At 47.2% G+C, this 21,662-nt stretch overlaps 1 protein-coding gene across 1 annotated transcript in view; it reads right to left on the bottom strand.

Annotated features, from left to right (window-relative positions):
* Positions 1 to 21,662, bottom strand: part of CRYL1 (crystallin lambda 1) — a 78,654-nt gene that overhangs the window by 45,342 nt on the left and 11,650 nt on the right. The window contains exon 3 of the mRNA XM_082602596.1: positions 1,993 to 2,119. Within this exon, the coding sequence (XP_082458722.1) occupies positions 1,993 to 2,119 (127 nt within the window). The remainder of the gene's footprint in view (positions 1 to 1,992; positions 2,120 to 21,662) is intronic.

Raw genomic sequence — 21,662 nt, forward strand, 5'->3', positions numbered from 1 at the left:
TAATGGACCTGAGTAGGATTCTCCCAAACTTTCTTTATTCTTTAAAATAAAATTTTAACATCCCCAGATTGTTAGAAACCTAATATAACTTAACAAACACATGGTATCACATCAGGCAGGTTTTGACTGGGGGGATTTATTTTCTCATTTGTTTGGAGAACATAAGGTGAAATTAAGATGCATTAGTTGTGGGTTTCCCTGGTGGCGCAGCGGTTGAGAATCCTCCTGCCAATGCAGGGGACACGGGTTCGATCCCTGGTCCGGGAAGATCCCACATGCCGTGGAGCAACTAAGCCCGTGCGCCACAACTACTAAGCCTGCGCTCTAGAGCCCGCGAGCCACAACTACGGAGCCCATGAGCCACAACTACTGAGCCCAGGAGCCACAACTACAGAAGTCCGTGCACTTAGAGCCCATGCTCTGCAATAAGAGAAGCCACCGCAACGAGAAGCCCACGCACCACAACGAAGAGTAGCCCCCGCTCGTCGCAACTAAAGAAAAGCCCGCGAGCAGCAACCAAGACCCGAGGCAGCCAAAAATAAAATAAATAAATTTTTAAAAAAAAAGGAAAAGAGGCTCAAGTCACTTAGTGAAGACAGACGCCAAGTCAGGCACCGTTAAAAGTCTGAACGAGTGTTCTGTGAAACGTGGTCACATGTTCACATGTCAGGTCACATCATACATGTCATTATAAACTTTCATTTCCGTCCTGTAAATATTATGTATCAAATCGACCCCAAAAAGGAATTTATTGATGTTCTCATTGGAGGCAATGGAGCCTGGCCTTGCATTAGGGTCACCTGATATGACCACGACAACCCAGGCATGGGTGTCCCACCCTCGCCGGACCAGGACGAGGTGTCGGGTCAGGAAGCCGGAGAAAGGCCCTCAGCTGCCCAGTGCAGGGTGGGTGGCTCAAGGTCTGCTCTGGAGCCCTCGGTCCCCCGTCCCCTCGCCCCTGCAGGGGGGTCTCTGCTGGCACCATGAGCTGCACAACCTACATCCCCCTCCTCCAGCAGGGTCGCAGAAGAGAAGACACTTCCCTTAAAAACAAGCTAACCAAAAAAAAAAAAAAAAAAAACAAAAAACAAGCTAACCACGTGCAGACTCTCCTCTGCGGGGACCGTGCTGGGAGGACCCCTGGACGCTCAGGGCCACGTCAGGAAGGCTAAGCAGTAACGCCGGGGCCCCTCAGAGCCCTTGGTGTCACGAGATCCGGGTGGAAAGACCAGGAGGAGACGGGGAGCTTTGCTGTGTGAATTGGAGGAGCGTCAGGCCCTCGGCCTCCGGACCAGGAAACACGCTCGGGCCCCGGGTTTGCTCCCACATTCTCACCTCAACCATCGTCACAGAGCAGATGAAACATCAGCACTGACTGGACAGACAGTGAGGGGCTCCGGAGCGAAGCCCGCGTCAACCCTGGGCAGTAAGTGTCACGTTTCAGAAGCTGGGGTGACACCAGGGTCTTAGTGGGTCAGGAGCTGCTTGTAGGCCCGGGTGGGCTGGACCCTGCGAGGGCACCGAGCTGCTCCCCTGGCCCCGAGGCCACCTCCTGCTCGGCCTGGAGCATCCTTGGCGGTGGGAACAGGGCCCCCAGAGAGCCCGCTTTTGCTGAGTGACGTTGTTGGAAAAACTAAATGCAAATGCCACAAGAAATGAAAGGGTTTCTTTTGGGTGATTTCTTTAAGCTTTTACACAATTGCATATGAGAACAAGAACATAATCTCTCATTCAACTAGAAGAAAAACAAAATAACAGTGTTAGCTGTCCAGAAAATGTATTTTTGCTCAGCATTCTAACACCCCTGAAAGATAACACCGTCCCAGGGGTTTGACGAGAGCCCATGTACCAGACGGTTAAAGACAGTGTTTCCTGTCACGTGAACGGCATCCTGACCTGCAGGTACACGATGCCCACGCCTTCCATTGCCTTTGACCCAAGGAGCTGGAAGGCTAGCTGTTCCAGCCCCGGCGGGCAGGTGTCCCCACTCACCTGGACGTGCAGGGCGCCCTCTACTGCCTCCCGGAGGTCGGAACAACTGCTGATGAGTGACAGCTGCTCCTCGGCGCCCCGCGAGCCTTTCAGGGAGCCCGACTGTTCCAGCAACTTCATCTCTTTTCTGGAAAGCAGTGCAGAGTGAGCCGTGAGTATTCAGAAACAATTCAAAATCAAACAGAGGTCTGCGTTACTCATCAGCAGGGAAATGCAAATCAAAACCACGGGACGCCCATTAGGATGGTGACGGTGAACAGAAGAGAGAAGAAACCAAGCACTGGCGGGGATGTGGAGAAACAACCCTGTGCACCGCTGGCTGGAATGTAAAAGCTGCAGCCAGGGGGGCAAATGTCCGGTGGTTTCTCAACAAGTTAAAAATAGGACTATCATGAACCGGCGACTCCACTTTTGGGTGTACACCCCCGAAAGCTAAAAGCTGGGACTCAAACACGTATTTGTACCCCCGTGTCCATACCAGCATTGCTCAGGGGCCAGAAGAGGGAAACAACCCTATGTCCACAGACGGATGAATGGATACACAACCACACAGTGGAATGGTATTCAGCCTTAAGAGGGAAGGAAATCCTGACACAGGCTACACTGAAACGCAGCAGGACCCTATGGTCCCTGCCCCCCATGTCCTCAGCCTGCCTTTTGTCTGTGGAAAAACTTTAGCCAAAGAATAAGTTTAATCAGAGAAGTGAGAAAATGCAGAAGCAAAGGAAAACAGTCAAAGGAGACCAAAAAATAATAGTTTAGTCATTAAGCATAGTCAAGGACCTTTAGTTCCCCCTTAAGGGATAGAGATAATACTCTGAGCCGTATCCTGGGAGCTGTCTTGTAGATACTGAAACCCTCACCAGGTGGAAGAAGTTAACTCCATGATGACCAGACTGTAGCCATGACAGAAGCTGCCACAATTCCGAGAACTGGCCTCAAAGAGATGGAAACAAACCGAATGTGGAACTGAAGGTTAACTGCACCTAAAACAATCAAGATGACGTTGGTCAGACCACCGACGACCAATTTCATGGTGACGGTCAGAGCTGCCTGTGCTGTTCCTGCCGGTAGAATAAAAGCTGTCTGTAAAAGCTCTTGCCCCCTGGTTGTCAGCGGGGGGAGTTGGCCTTTGGACAGGCGTCTGTCTCCTTCCCCCCACCACCCCGGCTGCCGGCCTGCAAAATAAAGCAAACCTTCCTTCCCACCAGCCTGGCCTCTTTATTGGCTTTTGAGTGGCGAGCGGCCAGACCCCACTTTCAGTTACAACACCATGGATGAACCTTGAGGACATCATGCTCAGTGAAACAAGCCAGCCACAAAAGGACAAGTACTGTGTGACTCCACTTGTATGAGGTCCCTAGAATAACCAGCTTCACAGAGACACAGAGAGAGTGGGGGCTGCCAGGGGCTGGAGTAGGCTGCTGTCTAACGGGGACAGAGTCTCAGTTTTGCAAGATGACGATGACAAGAGTGACGAAGACAGACGGTTGTACGACAGTGTGAATGCGCTTAATGTCACTGAACTGGACCCCAACGTGATTAAGATAATAAGTCTTATGTTATATGTATTTTACAATTAAACTTTTTTTTTTTAATTTTTAAAGGGTGAAACAAGGCCCATGGTGGGTAATACCAGAAACCAGTGGTTGTTCAGCCGCAGTGGGCCCCTGGGGAGAAGGGCACGAGGAGGCGCCTCGCAATGTGGACCAGGACCGCGCGGTTGTAACTCACGACACGTTAAATACACAAGGTAAGCACACGCACAAACATGCGCAGGCTTTCCAGAACATTCTCTGGATTTCTCTGCCAGTGACTCAGCCACTTTCACATGGTTTCGGGCCGCAGGTTTTATCTTTAAGCTGTTGGAGTCCTTTGGAGGGAACAAGTCGGGTTGGCGCTCCTGGGCGCAGGGTGTCAGCCAGGGGTCAGGGAGGCCCTGGGTTGGGGCGATGGCTTGAGTGTGGCCAGTTACCTGAAGGGTCTGGGTCTCAGGTCACTGGACTGGGCGCTGCGGGAACAGGAAGCCACGGGAAGGCCGGGCATCATGTGAGTGAGGCCTGGACAGGAGGGACGGCCCTGGGCCGGTGTCTGCAGGGCATCCCTGAGCTGAGGTAACCCACGGGCAGCCCTGCTCGTCCTGTCCTGTCCTGCCCTGTCCTGCCCTGTCCTGTCCTGCCTTGTCCTGTCCTGTCCTGCCCTGTCCTGCCTTGTCCTGCCCTGTCCTGCCTTGTCCTGTCCTGTCCTGTCCTGCCTTGTCCTGTCCTGCCCTGCCTTGTCCTGTCCTGTCCTGCCTTGTCCTGCCCTGTCCTGCCCTGTCCTGCCTTGTCATGTCCTGCCCTGTCCTGCCTTGTCCTGTCCTGCCCTGTCCTGCCTTGTCCTGTCCTGTCCTGCCCTGTCCTGTCTTGTCCTGTCCTGTCCTGCCTTGTCCTGCCCTGTCCTGCCTTGTCCTGTCCTGCCTTGTCCTGCCCTGTCCTGCCTTGTCCTGTCCTGCCCTGTCCTGTCCTGTCCTGCCTTGTCCTGTCCTGTCCTGCCTTGTCCTGTTCTGTCCTGTCCTGTCCTGCCCTGTCCTGCCTTGTCCTGTCCTGCCTTGTCGTGTTCTGCCCTGTCCTGTCCTGCCCTGTCCCGGGGAGGTCAGTGCTCCTGAGGCACCAGGACCCACGTGGGTCGGCCAGCTCCCTTCCCTTGTTCTGTTTCTTTCTTAAAGCTGTGCATTTTGTATTTTGCTTTAGCTACAAATTGAGGAAGAGAAACTTTCTTGCTACTGTTGTTGTGAAAAAATGGAAAGATGTGCTGAAATACAGGTTTCTTTATTATTTTACCAAAAAGAAGCCTCAGGCAAAGAGAACAAGTCCACGACGCATCAGGTGGACGCAGCCTCTCCTGCTTCTGGGACGGCTTCGTGAAGAAGCCCTCGCAGGCCATCACCATGCAGGGGACTCGGGCTTCAATTTTTTAAAAGGAGACAGAATCTGTGAGAGTTTTGTCATATAAATGATTTGGAAGAGCTGTGGTGTATCAGCTAAAACAAACAAACCAAAAAGCTAGTTACACTAGTTCCAATATCCTTCATTGAGTGTTTTGGAAGAACTTCTGCCTCGAGCTTTGCAGGGGACGAACATAAATACCTGGAAAAGGTACGACTCTCAGCTGGCTTCTCAGCCCCATACACTCACTACTCGGAGGCCAAGAACGGGTTCCACTAGAGCGCCCGCTAAGAAGCTGCAGTGCCCCAGCCTGACCTCTAGAGGTCAGCCCAGCACCAGGACTCAAGGCTCCTAACTTGAGCAAAGTTAGGAGAAAAGGAGATGTTAACAATTAACAGTCTAGGTACAAAATGGGTGATCTTCTTGTATATTTCTGATTTTGAGATTTTATTTAAAACAGACATTTATTAATTTAAAAAGATAAGAACTTATCAAAGAAATAAAACACAAGTATTTCCCAAACAGCAGAATGTGTTCCCAGGTCAGATCCTAAGCCCAGGTGTAGGGACAGGGGACAGGAGACTGTGGGTTTGGGTTATAAACTCTAGTTAATAGCTGTCTTTATGCATTCATTTCCTTAATAAAATTGTTTAAAATATAACAACCCAGGCATTGGGCTGTTTCAGAGGATTCCTGGTGTCCTGACCTCCCTGTGCTCTGTGCCCGCCTGCAGCTCCGGCCTCGCGTCCTGCTTCCTGTCCGCGGCCAACTCCACAAGGAGCCTCACTGTCAGCCTGTTATGAAGTGCCAAGGGGATGTGGGGCAGGTTTTTCCACTTCCCCCCTCTTCCCTGAGGTCTGAGGCACTGAGGCAGCTGGAGATGGACAGGAAGCGGGGGAAGGGCAGAGCCAGGCAGGACCGAGCTCACGAATGCAAGTCCACTGGGCCTCGGCCAACACAAATGCTAAATCCCAGAGGCACAGGGCAGAGGCCAGCTTGGAAATGAGAGGCCAGGCCAGACGTGTCCCAGGGCCCGGGGATGCTCAACCGCATCAAGCTGATGCTCCACAAAGGCCCCAGTGACGTCGGGACAACATGCCGCAGCGCCCTCTGCTCCTGCGGTGGAATGTGTGCGGACACTTTCTTTTCATTCATTCATCTCATTTTTATCATTTTCAGTGTCTCTGAAGTGGGAAAATACCAAACTTTTTATTAAAAATAGGAGCCCCAGGGCTTCCCTGGTGGCGCAGTGGTTGAGAGTCCGCCTGCCGATGCAGGGGACGCGGGTTCGTGCCCCGGTCTGGGAAGATCCCACGTGCCGCAGAGCGGCTGGGCCCGTGAGCCATGGCCGCTGGGCCTGCGCATCCGTAGCCTGTGCTCCGCAACGGGAGGGGCCACAGCAGTGAGAGGCCCTTGTACAGCAAAAGAAAATTTAAAAAAATAAAAATAAAAATAGGAGCCCCAGACTTCTTTTGTTTGACCGCATAGGGCCTTTAAAATCTGGAATCCCTTCCACCAAAGCTGGTCCCCCATCCGCCAAGGGCTGCACCTCCCCCACTCCATTCTCTCCCCACCCTTTATTCACACGAGTTACAGGCCCAGCCCCCTGGACGCCTCAATCTGGAAACGTCTCCGGAAGCAGATGAAGTTCAATATGCGGTAGGAAGAAAAGTCCCTGCGTCTGTCCCACAGGAGGCCTGAACATCCGCCTGCTGGGACCCAGGGCCCCGCTGTCACCCCTCTCAGGCACTCAGAGGTCTCTTCCCTTGGGCGGGAGACACCCCGGGGAGCAGAAGGCCTGCTTCAGCCTCCGCCGGTCAATTCCACCAGCGCCCGGTTAACCAAAGTGTCCCCTGCTTTCCTGTTTGTCGTTGCAGGAAACCTCATAGGGAGAAATGACCAGGATTCACGTTCTGAGTCCACACGCTGACGTAAGTCCACGTGAGCCTTCACAGCCCTCCACTCCCTGGGAACACGTGCGTCCTCCCACCCGGGCCTTCAGGACGGGGAGGTCGGCGTGAGTCCCCAAACCCAGCAACAGTCACTCCTAACCCTGCCATTCAGAGACAGCCAAAGTACTCTGATTTCTCCCCAATTTTAATGTACAATTAGCATATGTAACTTTTACAGATCAGAGAAAGCAAAAGCCATTTCTGTTTGGGAAGAGGGGTAAATAACTAACATGAAGCAATTATCTGAACTGTCCTAGTGACAGCCAAGGGCCAGCAAGACCCGTGAACACAGACAACGTCAGGATCGACAACCCGCTGAACTGACGGGCCACTGGTGTCAACTTCTGGCGATGGCACTCAGGCCACTTCTGAACTTCGCAGCCCAGGTAGGTCTGGTCAGCTGCCGCTCTGCACCGTCCCTGTTAAACCCCTGCAGACAGGCTCCCGCCCACTGACTGACGTCTTCTTTATTGGCCTTCAATACACTTGATAAAATGTCCCCATGAGTGTCTTGTGCATGTTTCTTATAGCTCCAGCTACTAGATGGCATACTTTTTCTGGTAACTGTAGCTGACACAGATGGGAGCCATCTGTGGCCATTCTGTGATCTATTACCCTCAGTTATTCCGGCCAAAGCCATGTGGACAACGAAAAGTCAGTTTCAATCCAGGACAGACCAGTGCAGAGGATCCAGATGAAAACTGGGTTCAAGATATTGAAGCAAGTGCAGGGGCCTGGGTAGCAAGTTAAAAACAAGTCAGGGACCCAGTCACCGGGCCAGGGGGCTCAGTTAGGCAGGAGGCGGGGCCCAGGGCAGCTGCCTAGCTTCAGAGCTCAGCTCTGCGGTCCTATTAAACCCACATCCACGTAGAAAGCAGATTCATTTCTAGTGGACTCGAATTCAGAGTGACCATCGCCACACGGTAGCAGTGGCAGTAAAGAAACTGAGAAGAGTTAACCCAAAGTCAGCGATTGCAGACGGGGCTCCAGCCAGACAGGCAGCTGGTCCTCTGCCCTGCCTGGGGTGGTCATTCAGAGTCATGATGGCCCGGCCCAGGGCTCCTGGGCCCGTGAGGCTAGAACGGCCCCGTCACCACGTGGAAAAGAGACTGGACCCAAGTCATGGGGAGCCCCAATGTCTGGGTCCACATTACAGCTCTGTTTACTTTTTGTTTTTCTTCTTAAAATACATCCATCCTCTCAAATTCCTGAGCCCTAATACATGCCAAGCATTGAGCATACAATGGAGAACAAAAGCTAAGCAGCGAAGCATCTGCTAATGGGTTTTCCAAGGTCAAGCTCCCTTTCTATTATGGGATTTAAATATGTGGAGTTTTTACCTTTTTTTTTTTTTTTTTTTTTTTGCAGTACGCGGGCCTCTCACTGTTGTGGCCTCTCCCGTTGCGGAGCACAGGCTCTGGACGCACAGGCTCAGCAGCCATGGCTCACAGGCCCAGCGACTCCGCGGCATGTGGGATCTTCCCAGACCGGGGCATGAACTCGTGTCCCCTGAATCGGCAGGCAGACTCTCAACCACTGCGCCACCAGGGAAGCCCTAAATATGTGGAGTTTTTTTTTTTTTTTTTTTTTTTTTTTTTTATTTTATTTTATTTTTTTGCTTTATAACAAATTTAATCAGTTATACATATACATATGTTTCCATATCCCCTCCCTTTTGCGTCTCCCTCCCACCCTCCCTATCCCACCCCTCCAGGCGGTCACAAAGTACCGAGCTGATCTCCCTGTGCTATGCGGCTGCTTCCCACTAGCTATCTACCTCACGTTTGGTAGTGTATATATGTCCATGCCGCTCTTTCACTTTGTCACAGCTTACCCTTCCCCCTCCCCATATCCTCAAGTCCATTCTCTAGTAGGTCTGTGTCTTTATTCCTGTCTTACCCCTATGTTCTTCATGACATTTTTTTTCTTAAATTCCATATATATGTGTTAGCATACAGTATTTGTCTTTCTCTTTCTGACTTACTTCACTCTGTATGACAGACTCTAGGTCTATCCACCTCATTACAAATAGCTCAATTTCATTTCTTTTTATGGCTGAGTAATATTCCATTGTATATATGTGCCACATCTTCTTTATCCATTCATCCGATGATGGACACTTAGGTTGTTTCCATCTCCGGGCTATTGTAAATAGGGCTGCTATGAACATTTTGGTACATGTCTCTTTTTGAATTATGGTTTTCTCAGGGTATATGCCCAGTAGTGGGATTGCTGGGTCATATGGTAGTTCTATTTGTAGTTTTTTAAGGAACCTCCATACCGTTCTCCATAGCGGCTGTACCAATTCACATTCCCACCAGCAGTGCAAGAGTGTTCCCTTTTTTCCACACCCTCTCCAGCATTTATTGTTTCTAGATTTTTTGATGATGGCCATTCTGACTGGTGTGAGATGATATCTCATTGTAGTTTTGATTTGCATTTCTCTAATGAGTAAAGATGTTGAGCATCCTTTCATGTGTTTGTTGGCAGTCTGTATATCTTCTGTGGAGAAATGTCTATTTAGGTCTTCTGCCCATTTTTGGATTGGGTTCTTTGTTTTTTTGTTATTGAGCTGCATGAGCTGCTTATAAATTTTGGAGATTAATCCTTTGTCAGTTGCTTCATTTGCAAATATTTTCTCCCATTCTGAGGGTTGTCTTTTGGTCTTCTTTATGGTTTCCTTTGCTGTGCAAAAGCTTTTAAGTTTCATTAGGTCCCATGTGTTTATTTTTGTCTTTATTTCCATTTCTCTAGGAGGTGGGTCAAAAAGGATCTTGCTGTGATTTATGTCATAGAGTGTTCTGCCTATGTTTTCCTCTAAGAGTTTGATAGTGTCTGGCCTTACATTTAGGTCTTTAATCCATTTTGAGCTTATTTTTGTGTATGGTGTTAGGGAGTGATCTAATCTCATACTTTTACATGTCCCTATCCAGTTTTCCCAGCACCACTTATTGAAGAGACTGTCCTTTCTCCACTGTACATTCCTGCCTCCTTTATCAAAGATAAGGTGACCATATGTCCGTGGGTTTAACTCTGGGCTTTCTATCCTGTTCCATTGATCTATCTTTCTGTTTTTGTGCCAGTACCATACTGTCTTGATTACTGTAGCTTTGTAGTATAGTCTGAAGTCAGGGAGTCTGATTCCTCCAGCTCCATTTTTCGTTCTCAAGATTGCTTTGGCTATTCGGGGTCTTTTGTGTTTCCATACAAATTGTGAAATTTTTTGTTCTAGTTCTGTGAAAAATGCCAGTGGTAGTTTGATAGGGATTGCATTGAACCTGTAGATTGCTTTGGGTAGTAGAGTCATTTTCACAATGTTGATTCTTCCAATCCAAGAACATGGTACATCTCTCCATCTATTTGTATCATCTTTAATTTCTTTCATCAGTGTCTTATAATTTTCTGCATACAGGTCTTTTGTCTCCTTAGGTAGGTTTATTCCTAGATATTTTATTCTTTTTGTTGCAATGGTAAATGGGAGTGTTTCCTTGATTTCACTTTCAGATTTTTCATCATCAGTATATAGGAATGCCAGAGATTTCTGTGCATTAATTTTGTATCCTGCAACTTTACCAAATTCATTGATTAACTCTAGTAGTTTTCTGGTAGCATCTTTAGGATTCTCTATGTATAGTATCATGTCATCTGCAAACAGTGACAGCTTTACTTCTTCTTTTCCAATTTGGATTCCTTTTATTTCCTTTTCTTCTCTGATTGCTGTGGCTAAAACTTCCAAAACTAGGTTGAATAAGAGTGGTGAAAGTGGGCAACCTTGTCTAGTTCCTGATCTTAGTGGAAATGGTTTCAGTTTTTCACCATTGAGGACGATGCTGGCTGTGGGTTTGTCATATATGTCCTTTATTATGTTGAGGAAAGTTCCCTCTATGCCTACTTTCTGCAGGGTTTTTATCATAAATGGGTGTTGAATTTTGTCGAAAGCTTTCTCTGCATCTATTGAGATGATCATATGGTTTTTCTCCTTCAATTTGTTAATATGGTGTATCACGTTGATTGATTTGCGTATATTGAAGAATCCTTGCATTCCTGGAATAAACCCCACTTGATCATGGTGTATGATCCTTTTAATGTGCTGTTGGATTCTGTTTGCTAGTATTTTGTTGAGGATTTTTGCATCTATGTTCATCAGTGATATTGGCCTGTAGTTTTCTTTCTTTGTGACATCCTTGCCTGGTTTTGGTATCAAGGTGATGGTGGCCTCGTAGAATGAGTTTGGGAGTGTTCCTCCCTCTGCTATATTTTGGAAGAGTTTCAGAAGGATAGGTGTTAGCTCTTCTCTAAATGCTTGATAGAATTCGCCTGTGAAGCCATCTGGTCCTGGGCTTTTGTTTGTTGGAAGACTTTTTATCACAGTTTCAATTTCAGTGCTTGTGATTGGTCTGTTCATATTTTCTATTTCTTCCTGATTCAGTCTTGGCAGGTTGTACATTTCTAAGAATTTGTCCATTTCTTCCAGGTTGTCCATTTTATTGGCATAGAGTTGCTTATAGTAATCTCTCATGATCTTTTGTATTTCTGTAGTGTCAGTTGTTACTTCTCCTTTTTCATTTCTAATTCTATTGATTTGAGTCTTCTCCCTTTTTTTCTTGATGAGTCTGGCTAATGGTTTATCAATTTTGTTTATCTTCTCAAAGAACCAGCTTTTAGTTTTATTGATCTTTGCTATCGTTTCCTTCATTTCTTTTTCATTTATTTCTGATCTGATTTTTATGATTTCTTTCCTTCTGCTAACTTTGGGATGTTTTTGTTCTTCTTTCTCTAATTGTTTTAGGTGCAAGGTTAGGTTGTTTATTCGAGATGTTTCCTGTTTCTTAAGGTGGGATTGTATTGCTATAAACTTCCCTCTTAGAACTGCTTTTGCTGCATCCCATAGGTTTTGGGTCGTCGTGTCTCCATTGTCATTTGTTTCTAGGTATTTTTTAATTTCCTCTTTGATTTCTTCAGTGATCACTTCGTTATTAAGTAGTGTATTGTTTAGCCTCCATGTGTTTGTATTTTTTACAGCTCTTTTCCTGTAATTGATATCTAGTCTCATAGCATTGTGGTCGGAAAAGATACTTGATACAATTTCAATTTTCTTAAATTTACCAAGGCTTGATTTGTGACCCAAGATATGATCTATCCTGGAGAATGTTCCATGAGCACTTGAGAAAAATGTGTATTCTGTTGTTTTTGGATGGAATGTCCTATAAATATCAATTAAGTCCATCTTGTTTAATGTATCATTTAAAGCTTGTGTTTCCTTATTTATTTTCATTTTGGATGATCTGTCCATTGGTGAAAGTGGGGTGTTAAAGTCCCCTACTATGATTGTGTTACTGTCGATTTCTCCTTTTATGGCTGTTAGTATTTGCCTTATGTATTGAGGTGCTCCTATGTTGGGTGCATAAATATTTACAATTGTTATATCTTCTTCTTGGATCGATCCCTTGATCATTATGTAGTGTCCTTCTTTGTCTCTTCTAGTAGTCCTTATTTTAAAGTCTATTTTGTCTGATATGAGAATTGCTACTCCAGCTTTCTTTTGGTTTCCATTTGCATGGAATATCTTTTTCCATCCCCTTACTTTCAGTCTGTATGTGTCTCTAGGTCTGAAGTGGGTCTCTTGTAGACAGCATATAGATGGGTCTTGTTTTTGTATCCATTCAGCCACTCTGTGTCTTTTGGTGGGAGCATTTAGTCCATTTACATTTAAGGTAATTATCGATATGTATGTTCCTATTCCCATTTTCTTAATTGTTTTGGGTTCATTATTGTAGGTCTTTTACTTCTGTTGTGTTTCTTGCCTAGAGAAGTTCCTTTAGCATTTGTTGTAAAGCTGGTTTGGTGGTGCTGAACTCTCTCAGCTTTTGCTTGTCTGTAAACGTTTTAATTTCTCCATCAAATCTGAATGAGATCCTTGCTGGGTAGAGTAATCTTGGTTGCAGGTTTTTCTCCTTCATCACTTTAAGTATGTCCTGCCACTCCCTTCTGGCTTGTAGAGTTTCTGCTGAGAGATCAGCTGTTATCCTGATGGGGATTCCCTTGTGTGTTATTTGTTGTTTTTGCCTTGCTGCTTTTAATATGATTTCTTTGTGTTTAATTTTTGACAGTTTGATTAATATGTCTTGGCGTATTTCTCCTTGGATTTATTCTGTATGGGACTCTCTGTGCCTCCTGGACTTGATTAACTATTTCCTTTCCCATATTAGGGAAGTTTTCAACTATAATCTCTTCAAATATTTTCTCAGTCCCTTTCTTTTTCTCTTCTTCTTCTGGAACCCCTATAATTCGAATGTTGGTGCGTTTAATGTTGTCCCAGAGGTCTCTGAGACTGTCCTCTGTTCTTTTCATTCTTTTTTCTTTATTTTGCTCTGCAGCAGTTATTTCCACTATTTTATCTTCCACCTCACTTATCCGTTCTTCTGCCTCAGTTATTCTGCTATTGATCCCATCTAGAGTATTTTTTATTTCATGTATTGTGTTTTTAATCGATGCTTGATTCATCTTTAGTTCTTCTAGGTCCTTGTTAACTGTTTCTTGCATTTTGTCTATTCTATTTCCAAGATTTTGGATCTGGGAAATAGAATCTTGGATCATCTTTACCATCATTATTCTGAATTCTTTTTCAGGTAGACTGCCTATTACCTCTTCATTTGTTAGGTCTGGTGGGTTTTTATCTTGCTCCTTCTCCTGCTGTGTGTTTTTCTGTCTTCTCATTTTGCTTATGTTACTGTGTTTGGGGTCTCCTTTTTGCAGGCTGCAGGTTCGTAGTTCCTGTTGTTTTTGGTGTCTGTCCCCAGTGGCTAAGGTTGGTTTAGTGGGTTGTGTAGGCTTCCTGGTGGAGGGGACTAGTGCCTGTGTTCTGGTGGATGAGGCTGGATCTTGTCTTTCTGGTGGGCAGGTCCACGTCTGGTGGTGTGTTTTGGGGTGTCTGTGGACTTTTTATGATTTTAGGCCACCTCTCTGCTAATGGGTGGCGTTGTGTTCCTGTCTTGCTAGTTGTTTGGCTCAGGGTGTCCAGCACTGTAGCCTGCTGGTCGTTGAGTGAAGCTGGGTGCTGGTGTTGAGATGGAGATCTCTGGAAGATTTTCGCCGTTTGATATTATGTGGAGCTGGGAGGTCTCTTGTGGACCAGTGTCCTGAAGTTGGCTCTCCCACCTCAGAGGCACAGCACTGACTCCGGGCTCCTCAATTTGGGATGATGTGTTGTCTATTCATGTATTCCGCAGATGCAGGGTACATCAAGTTGATTGTGGAGCTTTAATCCGCTGCTTCTGAGGCTGCTGGGAGAGGTTTCCCTTTCTCTTCTTTGTTCTCACAGCTCCTGGGTCTCAGCTTTGGATTTGGCCCCGCCTCTGCGTGTAGGTCGCCGGAGGGCGTCTGTTCTTCGCTCAGATAGGACAGGATTAAAGGAGCAGCCTCTTCGGGGACTCTGGCTCACTCAGGCCGGGAGGGAGGGAGGGGCGCGGAGTGCGGGGCAAGCCTGCAGCGGCAGAGGTCGGCGTGACGTTGCACCAGCCCGAGGCGCGCCGTGCGTTCTCCCAGGGAAGCCGCCCCTGGATCCCGGGACCCCGGCAGTGGCGGGCTGCACAGGCTCCCGGAAGGGCGGTGTGGGCAGTGACCTGCGCTCGCACACAGGCTTCTTGGCGGCGGCAGCAGCAGGCCCAGCGTCCCACGCCTGTCACTGGGCTCCGCGCTTTCAGTCGCGACTCGCGCCCGTCCGTGGAGCCCCTTTAAGCAGCGCTCTTAATCCCCTCTCCTCGCGCACCAGGAAACCAAGAGGGAAGAAAAAGTCTCTTGCCTCTTCGGCAGCTCCAGAGTTTTCCCGGACTCCCTCCCGGCTAGCTGTGGCACATTAGCCCCCTTCAGGCTGAGTTCTCGCCGCCAGCCCCAGTCCTCTCCCTGCGCTCTGACCGAAGCCCGAGCCTCAGCTTCCAGCGCTGCACGCCCCGGCGGGCGAGCAGACAAGCCTTTCGGGCTGGTGAGTGCCGCTCGGCACCGATCCTCTGTGTGCGGATCTCTCCGTTTTGCCCTACCCAGGTATGTGGGGAGTTTCTTGCCTTTTGGGAGGTCTGGGGTCTTCTGCCAGTGTTCAGTAGGTGTTCTGTAGGAGTTGTTCCACGTGTAGCTGTATTTCTGGTGTATCCGTGGGGAGGAAGGTGATCTCCGCGTCTTACTCTTCCGCCATCTTACCCGGAAGTCCTTATGTGGAGTTTTAAGTGACTTATTTTGCCACCTTGTTAGAAAAAGATTAGTCTCGGATGACAGCATTCTTATTTTCTTTTAATTTACTAAGTACTCTTGGCATGATATGAGTTGTGATCATTTCTTTTATCTTCTAATGTTTTAATACTTCAAAAATCAACTTGACCCAGTTCAAGTTCATTTTTGCAAGTTTAGAATCAAGATGTACCATTTCAACCCACTTAAGATTTGTGTTTAATAGGTTTAAAACTCATAGAATTTTCATGCAGGAGTAAAGAGTTTCAACATTTTATTTTCTACTATAGGATGTTCAGAAGAACTGAATATGGTAAGTGAGCCAAACCGCAAGGACGGGACAGACGGCAGAAAAGCCTGTGAAAAACACAGCCACAGACAGGCTCTAGAAAACGTTCCTATGACTCAGTTAAAACAACTATGGAGCTAGTGCTCAATACGTTCTAGGCTCTGGGGACAGGAATCGCTTTCTTTCTGTGCCCATCCTGGCTGGTGTTTGGAGATCGAACACCAAGGGGCGCCGAGAGGAGGGCACAGCTCTGTCCTCACCTGTGGGACAAGGACCACAGAATAGGGGCCACAAGAGGATGTTCCTTGGGACTTCCCTGGGGGTCCAGTGAGTAAAACTCTGCGCTCCCAATGCAGGGGGCCCGGGTTCGATCCCCAGTCAGGGAACTAGATCCCACATGCCGCAACTAAGACCCGATGCAGCCTAAATAAATAAATATTTAAAAAAAAAATGATGCTCCTTGAGCACAACAATGACCCACCAGTCAATTCAACCCAATCGGAAAGATACACTGCTTATGCTTCTTGACAAAAGGATAAAGTTGGCTCTCCTTAAGCCTTGTGCCTAAGACATGGTCAGGGACACTTCATCTTGGGGTCCTGAACCTCTCAGGACCACAGCCAACACCCAGTGTTGCTGCCGACGTGAGCCGACAGTCATTTCAGCCTGCGGGCTGATGCTTCTCTTACTGAAAGAAGCAGTGATAATTCTTTCCTGGCTGAAAAGATTGTGACACTCAGAACTCATCTTCCTGACCAAAATATTCCCAAAAGTAAGGTCTGGATCCGAGCCTCTTAACTTGGTCTCTGGTGCAGGAATGGCACATTTGAAAATCCCATGATTTAAGAAAGGGGAGCAGGTGGCCTTACATTAGTCACAAAACCTAAAACTGAGTGGTGCCCCACCTAGGAGAGTGGCCGGACAGCACTCAAACCCAATTCTCCTGGAGGCTTTTGCCAGCAACAATCTGAGCAGAGGCAGTCACAAGATATCCTGAAATCCCACTTCCTGTCAGAAGTACAACCAGTTCTGCATATTAAAGTGAACTCGACTTAACACATATGTGGGTTATAAAAACAAAGCCACTGTATGAGGAAAGTTTGTGTGTACTCCAGTCTTAAGACATAAGAATTCAGTATACTTGCTTGTTCTATAACAAGGATGCTAACAGTAATTGTTTTGGTTTGGTGTTTTTTGTTTTGTTTTGTTTTGTTTTTGGTTGAAAACTCTTACAGGCCAATCTAATTGGCCACCAATAATATTTTAAAGTACTAGATCTTAATTAAGCAAAGTAGTAGGAAAATAGGAAAGCCTTTAATCTGGCCTAAAAAAAAAAAGGAACAAGAAAACCCTACTTATAATTTCCCCACGTTCTCCCTGATGCCTGAAAGGACTTTAAAAGTGGCCAAGATCTTTAATGATACACCTAAACAATAAGGCCTATTAATACAAATACCCCAAGAAGTAGGACAAAGAACTTTTCAATTAGGAATCATAAGAGTTTTCTCTTGGTTACAGCTGTGTTGGAACTAGGTCTACAAAATAAAAGATGAAACGATAACAGAACTGAAAAGTGTAGAGGTCAGTAAACTACAGTCCAGTTCCCATAAGGCCTGAGAGAGAATGATGATTTTTACATTTTTAAATGGTTGAAAAACAAACAATACTTTGTGACGTGTGACAATTTTACGGACGCCAAAGCTAGTGCTAACACACTAAGTTTGCTGGGACGCAGGCCTGCCCCTTGTTCGCACAGGGACTGGCAGCTTCAGCTCCACAAGGAGGAACTGAAAGGCCTAAAGCTCTACCGTCTGGCCTTTCCGAGCTGGTCTGCAGCCCGCACGGGGCTGGCTCAGGGTCGCCTCTCCAGGCTGGGCTTCCCTCCAACCCTGGGCCTGCTGTTGAGCTAAACTCTCAGCTCCAAACTGCCTCCACCAACACGCTTGCCAGAAAACCCAGTAAAAGCCCAGCATGTGAGGCCCAGCACAACTGTCACCACCATCCCCATAGGGTCTCCCTGTGCCCTGACTCAGACAAACCACTAATGTGGGAACAAAAGATAAATTTATCAAAGTCAGTGTAATTTTACCTACTTAGGAATGCCATAACTTCCTCAAAGTTCTTTACACTGTATTCCCCTTAATGGTTGTTACACTGACAATAAATTCCTATTGCTCCCTACATCACCTTGATGAAGTAAAATTCGTATTTCAAGGAATTTTATTTACGAATTTATTTACAAATTTATCAATTTTATTTGTACCAGGAAAATGTAAACATAAAACTTTTCTCTGCCCATCTGGGCCTCCTCCCTCCCCTTTAGTGCCTGTTGTGCATCGGAATTAACCACACCTCCTTAGGAGAGAACCTTCCTTCGGAACCTTGTCTGGGGTCATGACAACCCACCATGTTTGTATGGTTTTAGTATGTTCAGATCTGGATTGTGTAAACTGTCAACAGGAAACAGAGCAGGACCCTGTGGGGTACAAGTCCTTTCCATGCCCCTCCCCGTTTCTCCTTTGTAGGAAACAGGCTTCATTCAGCCTCCTTGACTTTCCCTGAGCTCCAAGGGGCAGATTCAAACAGTTGCTAATGAGGGAAGGGAGGGTATTCGGAGAAAAGGGAGGAGCAGTCAGGAAACAACAATGCTGGGCTTCCCTGGTGGCGCAGTGGTTGAGAATCTGCCTGCCGATGCAGGGGATACGGGTTCGAGCCCTGGTCCGGGAAGGTCCCACATGCCGCAGAGCAACTAGGCCCGTGAGCCACAACTACTGAGCCTGCGCGTCTGGAGCCTGTGCTCCGCAACAAGAGAAGCCACCGCAATGAGAAGCCCGCGCACCACAACGAAGAGTGGCCCCCGCTCACCGTAACTAGAGAAAGCCCACATGCAGCAACAAAGGCCCAATGCGGCCAAAAATAAATAAGTAAATAAATATATTTTTTTTAAAAAAAGGGAAATCTATTTAAAAAAATACTCTTACCATATGATCCAGCAATTGTACTCCTTGGTATTTACCCTTAGGAGTTGAAAACATGTCCATACAAAAACCTGCGTGGATGTTTGTTTATAGGAGCTTTGTTTATAACTATCAAAATGCGGGAGCGTCCAAGATGTCCTCCGGTAAGTAAATGGATAAATAAACTGCGGTGTATCCCAACAATGGAGTATTATTCGGTGCTAAAAGGACTGAGTTATGAAAAGACATGGGGAAAACCTAAGTGCATATTATTAAATGAAAGAAGTCCATGTGAACAGGCTACAGACTGTGTGATTCCAAACTGATACAGTATAAAGCTCAGTGGTTGACAAGGGCTTGGGAGGAGGGAGCACAGGTGAAGTGGAGCAGGACCCTGCGGGGCCCTCCTGGGCACAAAAGCCTTTTGTGTCCCCTTTTCTTGTTGGCAGGAAAAGGGGTTCAGCCTAATAGACCTTCCCTGAGTTCCAAAGGGCAGATTCAAACAGCTGCTGATCAGGGAAGGGAGGGCATGCAGAGACCAGGGAGGAACAGTCAAGAAACAGCGCAGACTTAGGGTGGGGTCCCTCCTCCTCCTCAAGGAATACACATCGCAATACCTGTCTGAGCTCTTCTGCAGAACCCAGGTGGAGGGTGGTAACTTCAGGCTGAGCACAGGATTCCTGGAGCTCCGCCCTCTTACCTCACCACCAACCAATCAGAAGGAAGTCACACACCCTGAAGCACTCACCCCAAATTTTGCCTATTAAAGACTTTTCCCTAAAAACCACTGGGGAGTTTGGGTCTTTTGAGCACAAGCCACCTGTTCTCCTTGCTTGGCCCTGCAGTAAACCTTTCTCTGCTCCATACTCTGACATTTTGCTTTGTTGGGCCTCACTGTGCATCAGGCACATGAAGTTTCATTTGATAACACAGGAAATTTTTAGGGCAATAACTTTTCCTTATGATACTATAATGGTGGATACATGTCCATATGTCTGAACCCACAGAATGTACAGTAAGTCCCTTACATACAAACGAGTTCCATTCCAAGAGCACGTTGATAAGTCCAATTTGTTCCTAAGTCCAACAAAGTTAGCCTAGGTACCCAACTAACACAATCAGCTATATATACCGCTGCTTTTACGCTTGCTTCCGGACATCTTGGGCTTGAAATAAAGATACTGTACTACTGTACTCTAGACAGTACTGTACAGTAAGGTACACAAAAGCACAGTGGTTGTCCACTTGTAGAGGATGCACACACGTGACCGTGTATGCCAGACAGGGGAACTAACTTACGTGACTGGACATGCGAACACATGTTTGCAACTTGAAGGCTCGTATGTAGGGGACTTACTATACAACACTAAGAGTGAACTGTGATATTAACTATGGTCTTTGGATGATGATGATGTGTCATTGTAGTTGTAACAAATGTACCATCCGGTGAGGGATGCTGACAACGGAGGCGCTGTGCATGTGTTTGGGGCTGGGGGAAACACAGGAAAGCTCTATACCTCGCCTCAGTTTTGCTGTGAACCTAAAACTGCTCTAAATAATAAGATCTGTTTTAAAAAGAGAGGGACTTCCCTGGTGGTGCAGTGGATAAGACTCCACATTCCCAATGCAGGGGGCCTGGGTTCGATCCCTGGTCAGGGAATTAGATCCCACATGCATGCCACAACTAAGTTTGCATGCTACAACTAAGGAGCTGGTGAGCTGCAACTAAGGACCCCGGGAGCTGCAACTCAGGAGCCCGCCTGTCACAACTAAGACCCGGCGCAACCAAATAAATAAATAAATATTTTAAAAATAAATAAATAAAATAAAAAGAGAAAACGCAGGAATTAAAAAGGAGCTGTTTCATTAAAAAAATATTTATCAACTAAAAAAATAAAAGAACTGAAACCAGCAAAAGGCAGGGTTGCCCTAAGGGTACGTGCACGAGGGGCCTGTGTCTGAGACCCGGGGTCAGGAGTGAAGGAGACAAAGTCAGACCCTACTCGGTCCCCCGACCCAGGAGCATGACTGAGAAAACCCCCAGTGGAGAGTTTGCAGTACACTACGCTAGGTCCAGTGCAGGCCCAGGCTTTCCACAGACTAGGGCCAAACTCATTCGAGCTCAGCGGTCACCAAACACACAAGGCAACAAAGGGGAACAGGATTTTTCACCCCAAAATACGCCACCTGGGCACAAGGATTGTGTTGAGATAAAAGCCATCAAAACCCAGCCGATTCAGGAAAGGCTCTTGCCTTCCCCCTCAACGGCCTAAATTTACATCGGAAAAGGGGCCTGGGTCAGAAGAGACAGTTTTACCGGAGAAACACCTGCACAATAGGGCAGCCTTTGTTATCCCAAGGTCTCCTCTCCTTCCTGGGAAAGGCCTTCCCTCCTCTGTATCCTGACGTCCCGCCCAGGCAAGACTTATAGAAGCCTCAGCTGCCCAGCTAAGCCTTGTGAGTCCTAATGGCTTTAGGGGGCTCCCCTATGTACGAATTACATCTGGCTTTCTCCTGTTAATCTGCCTTATATCAATTTAATTATCAGACCAGCCAAAGAACCTAGAAGGGAAGAAGGGGACATTTTCCCACCGCTACCGTGAGAAACCACCGCAAACTTTATTTTCCTTCTGAGCACCTACTACTACTGTGATACCGTGACTTACAATAAGAAAGATGTAGCTGATCTTCACAGAGCTGGCACTGAACTCCTAAAAACTCTTGGAATTTCCTGTGAAGAGAGCAACAAAGGTGGCTTTTGTTATGTTAATGAGGTGACTTTTGAAAGCACCTCAGGATAGGGGCTGGTTGCCTGTGGCACCATCCCAGTAATTACAGTCTTGACCCTGACCTGGGGGCGGAGAGTGAGTTCAGTCACCAGCGGGCAATGATTTAATGGATTTAATCAACAGTGCCTAAATGATGAAGGCTCCATAAAACCCAAAGACGGGGTTCAGAGAGCCTCCAGATTGAACAGGTGGAGATTCGGGGGAGGGCACCCAGAGGGCAGGAAAACTCCGCGCCCCTCCACGTGGCCCCTGAGCCTCTCTTCATCTGGCTGTTGATTTGTAGCCCTAACACTGTTGGTAATAAACCAGAAATCTAGTGAGTAGCTAGTCTCCCGGGCCCGTGAGCTGCTCTAGCCACGGTTAGCAAACCCAAGGAGGGGGCTGTGGGAACCTCTGATCCACAGGGCGGGAGCACAGGTGACAACTGGGCTTAACTGGCGTCTGAACTGAGGGGCTTGCGGGACCGAGTCCCTCACCTGTGGAGCCTGATGGCATCTCAGAACTGAGCTGAGTCGTAGGACGGGCAACTGGGGTCG

This window comes from Mesoplodon mirus, assembly GCF_964341445.2.
Source record: "Mesoplodon mirus genome assembly, chromosome: 17".
Classification (NCBI taxonomy): Eukaryota; Metazoa; Chordata; class Mammalia; order Artiodactyla; family Ziphiidae; genus Mesoplodon; species Mesoplodon mirus.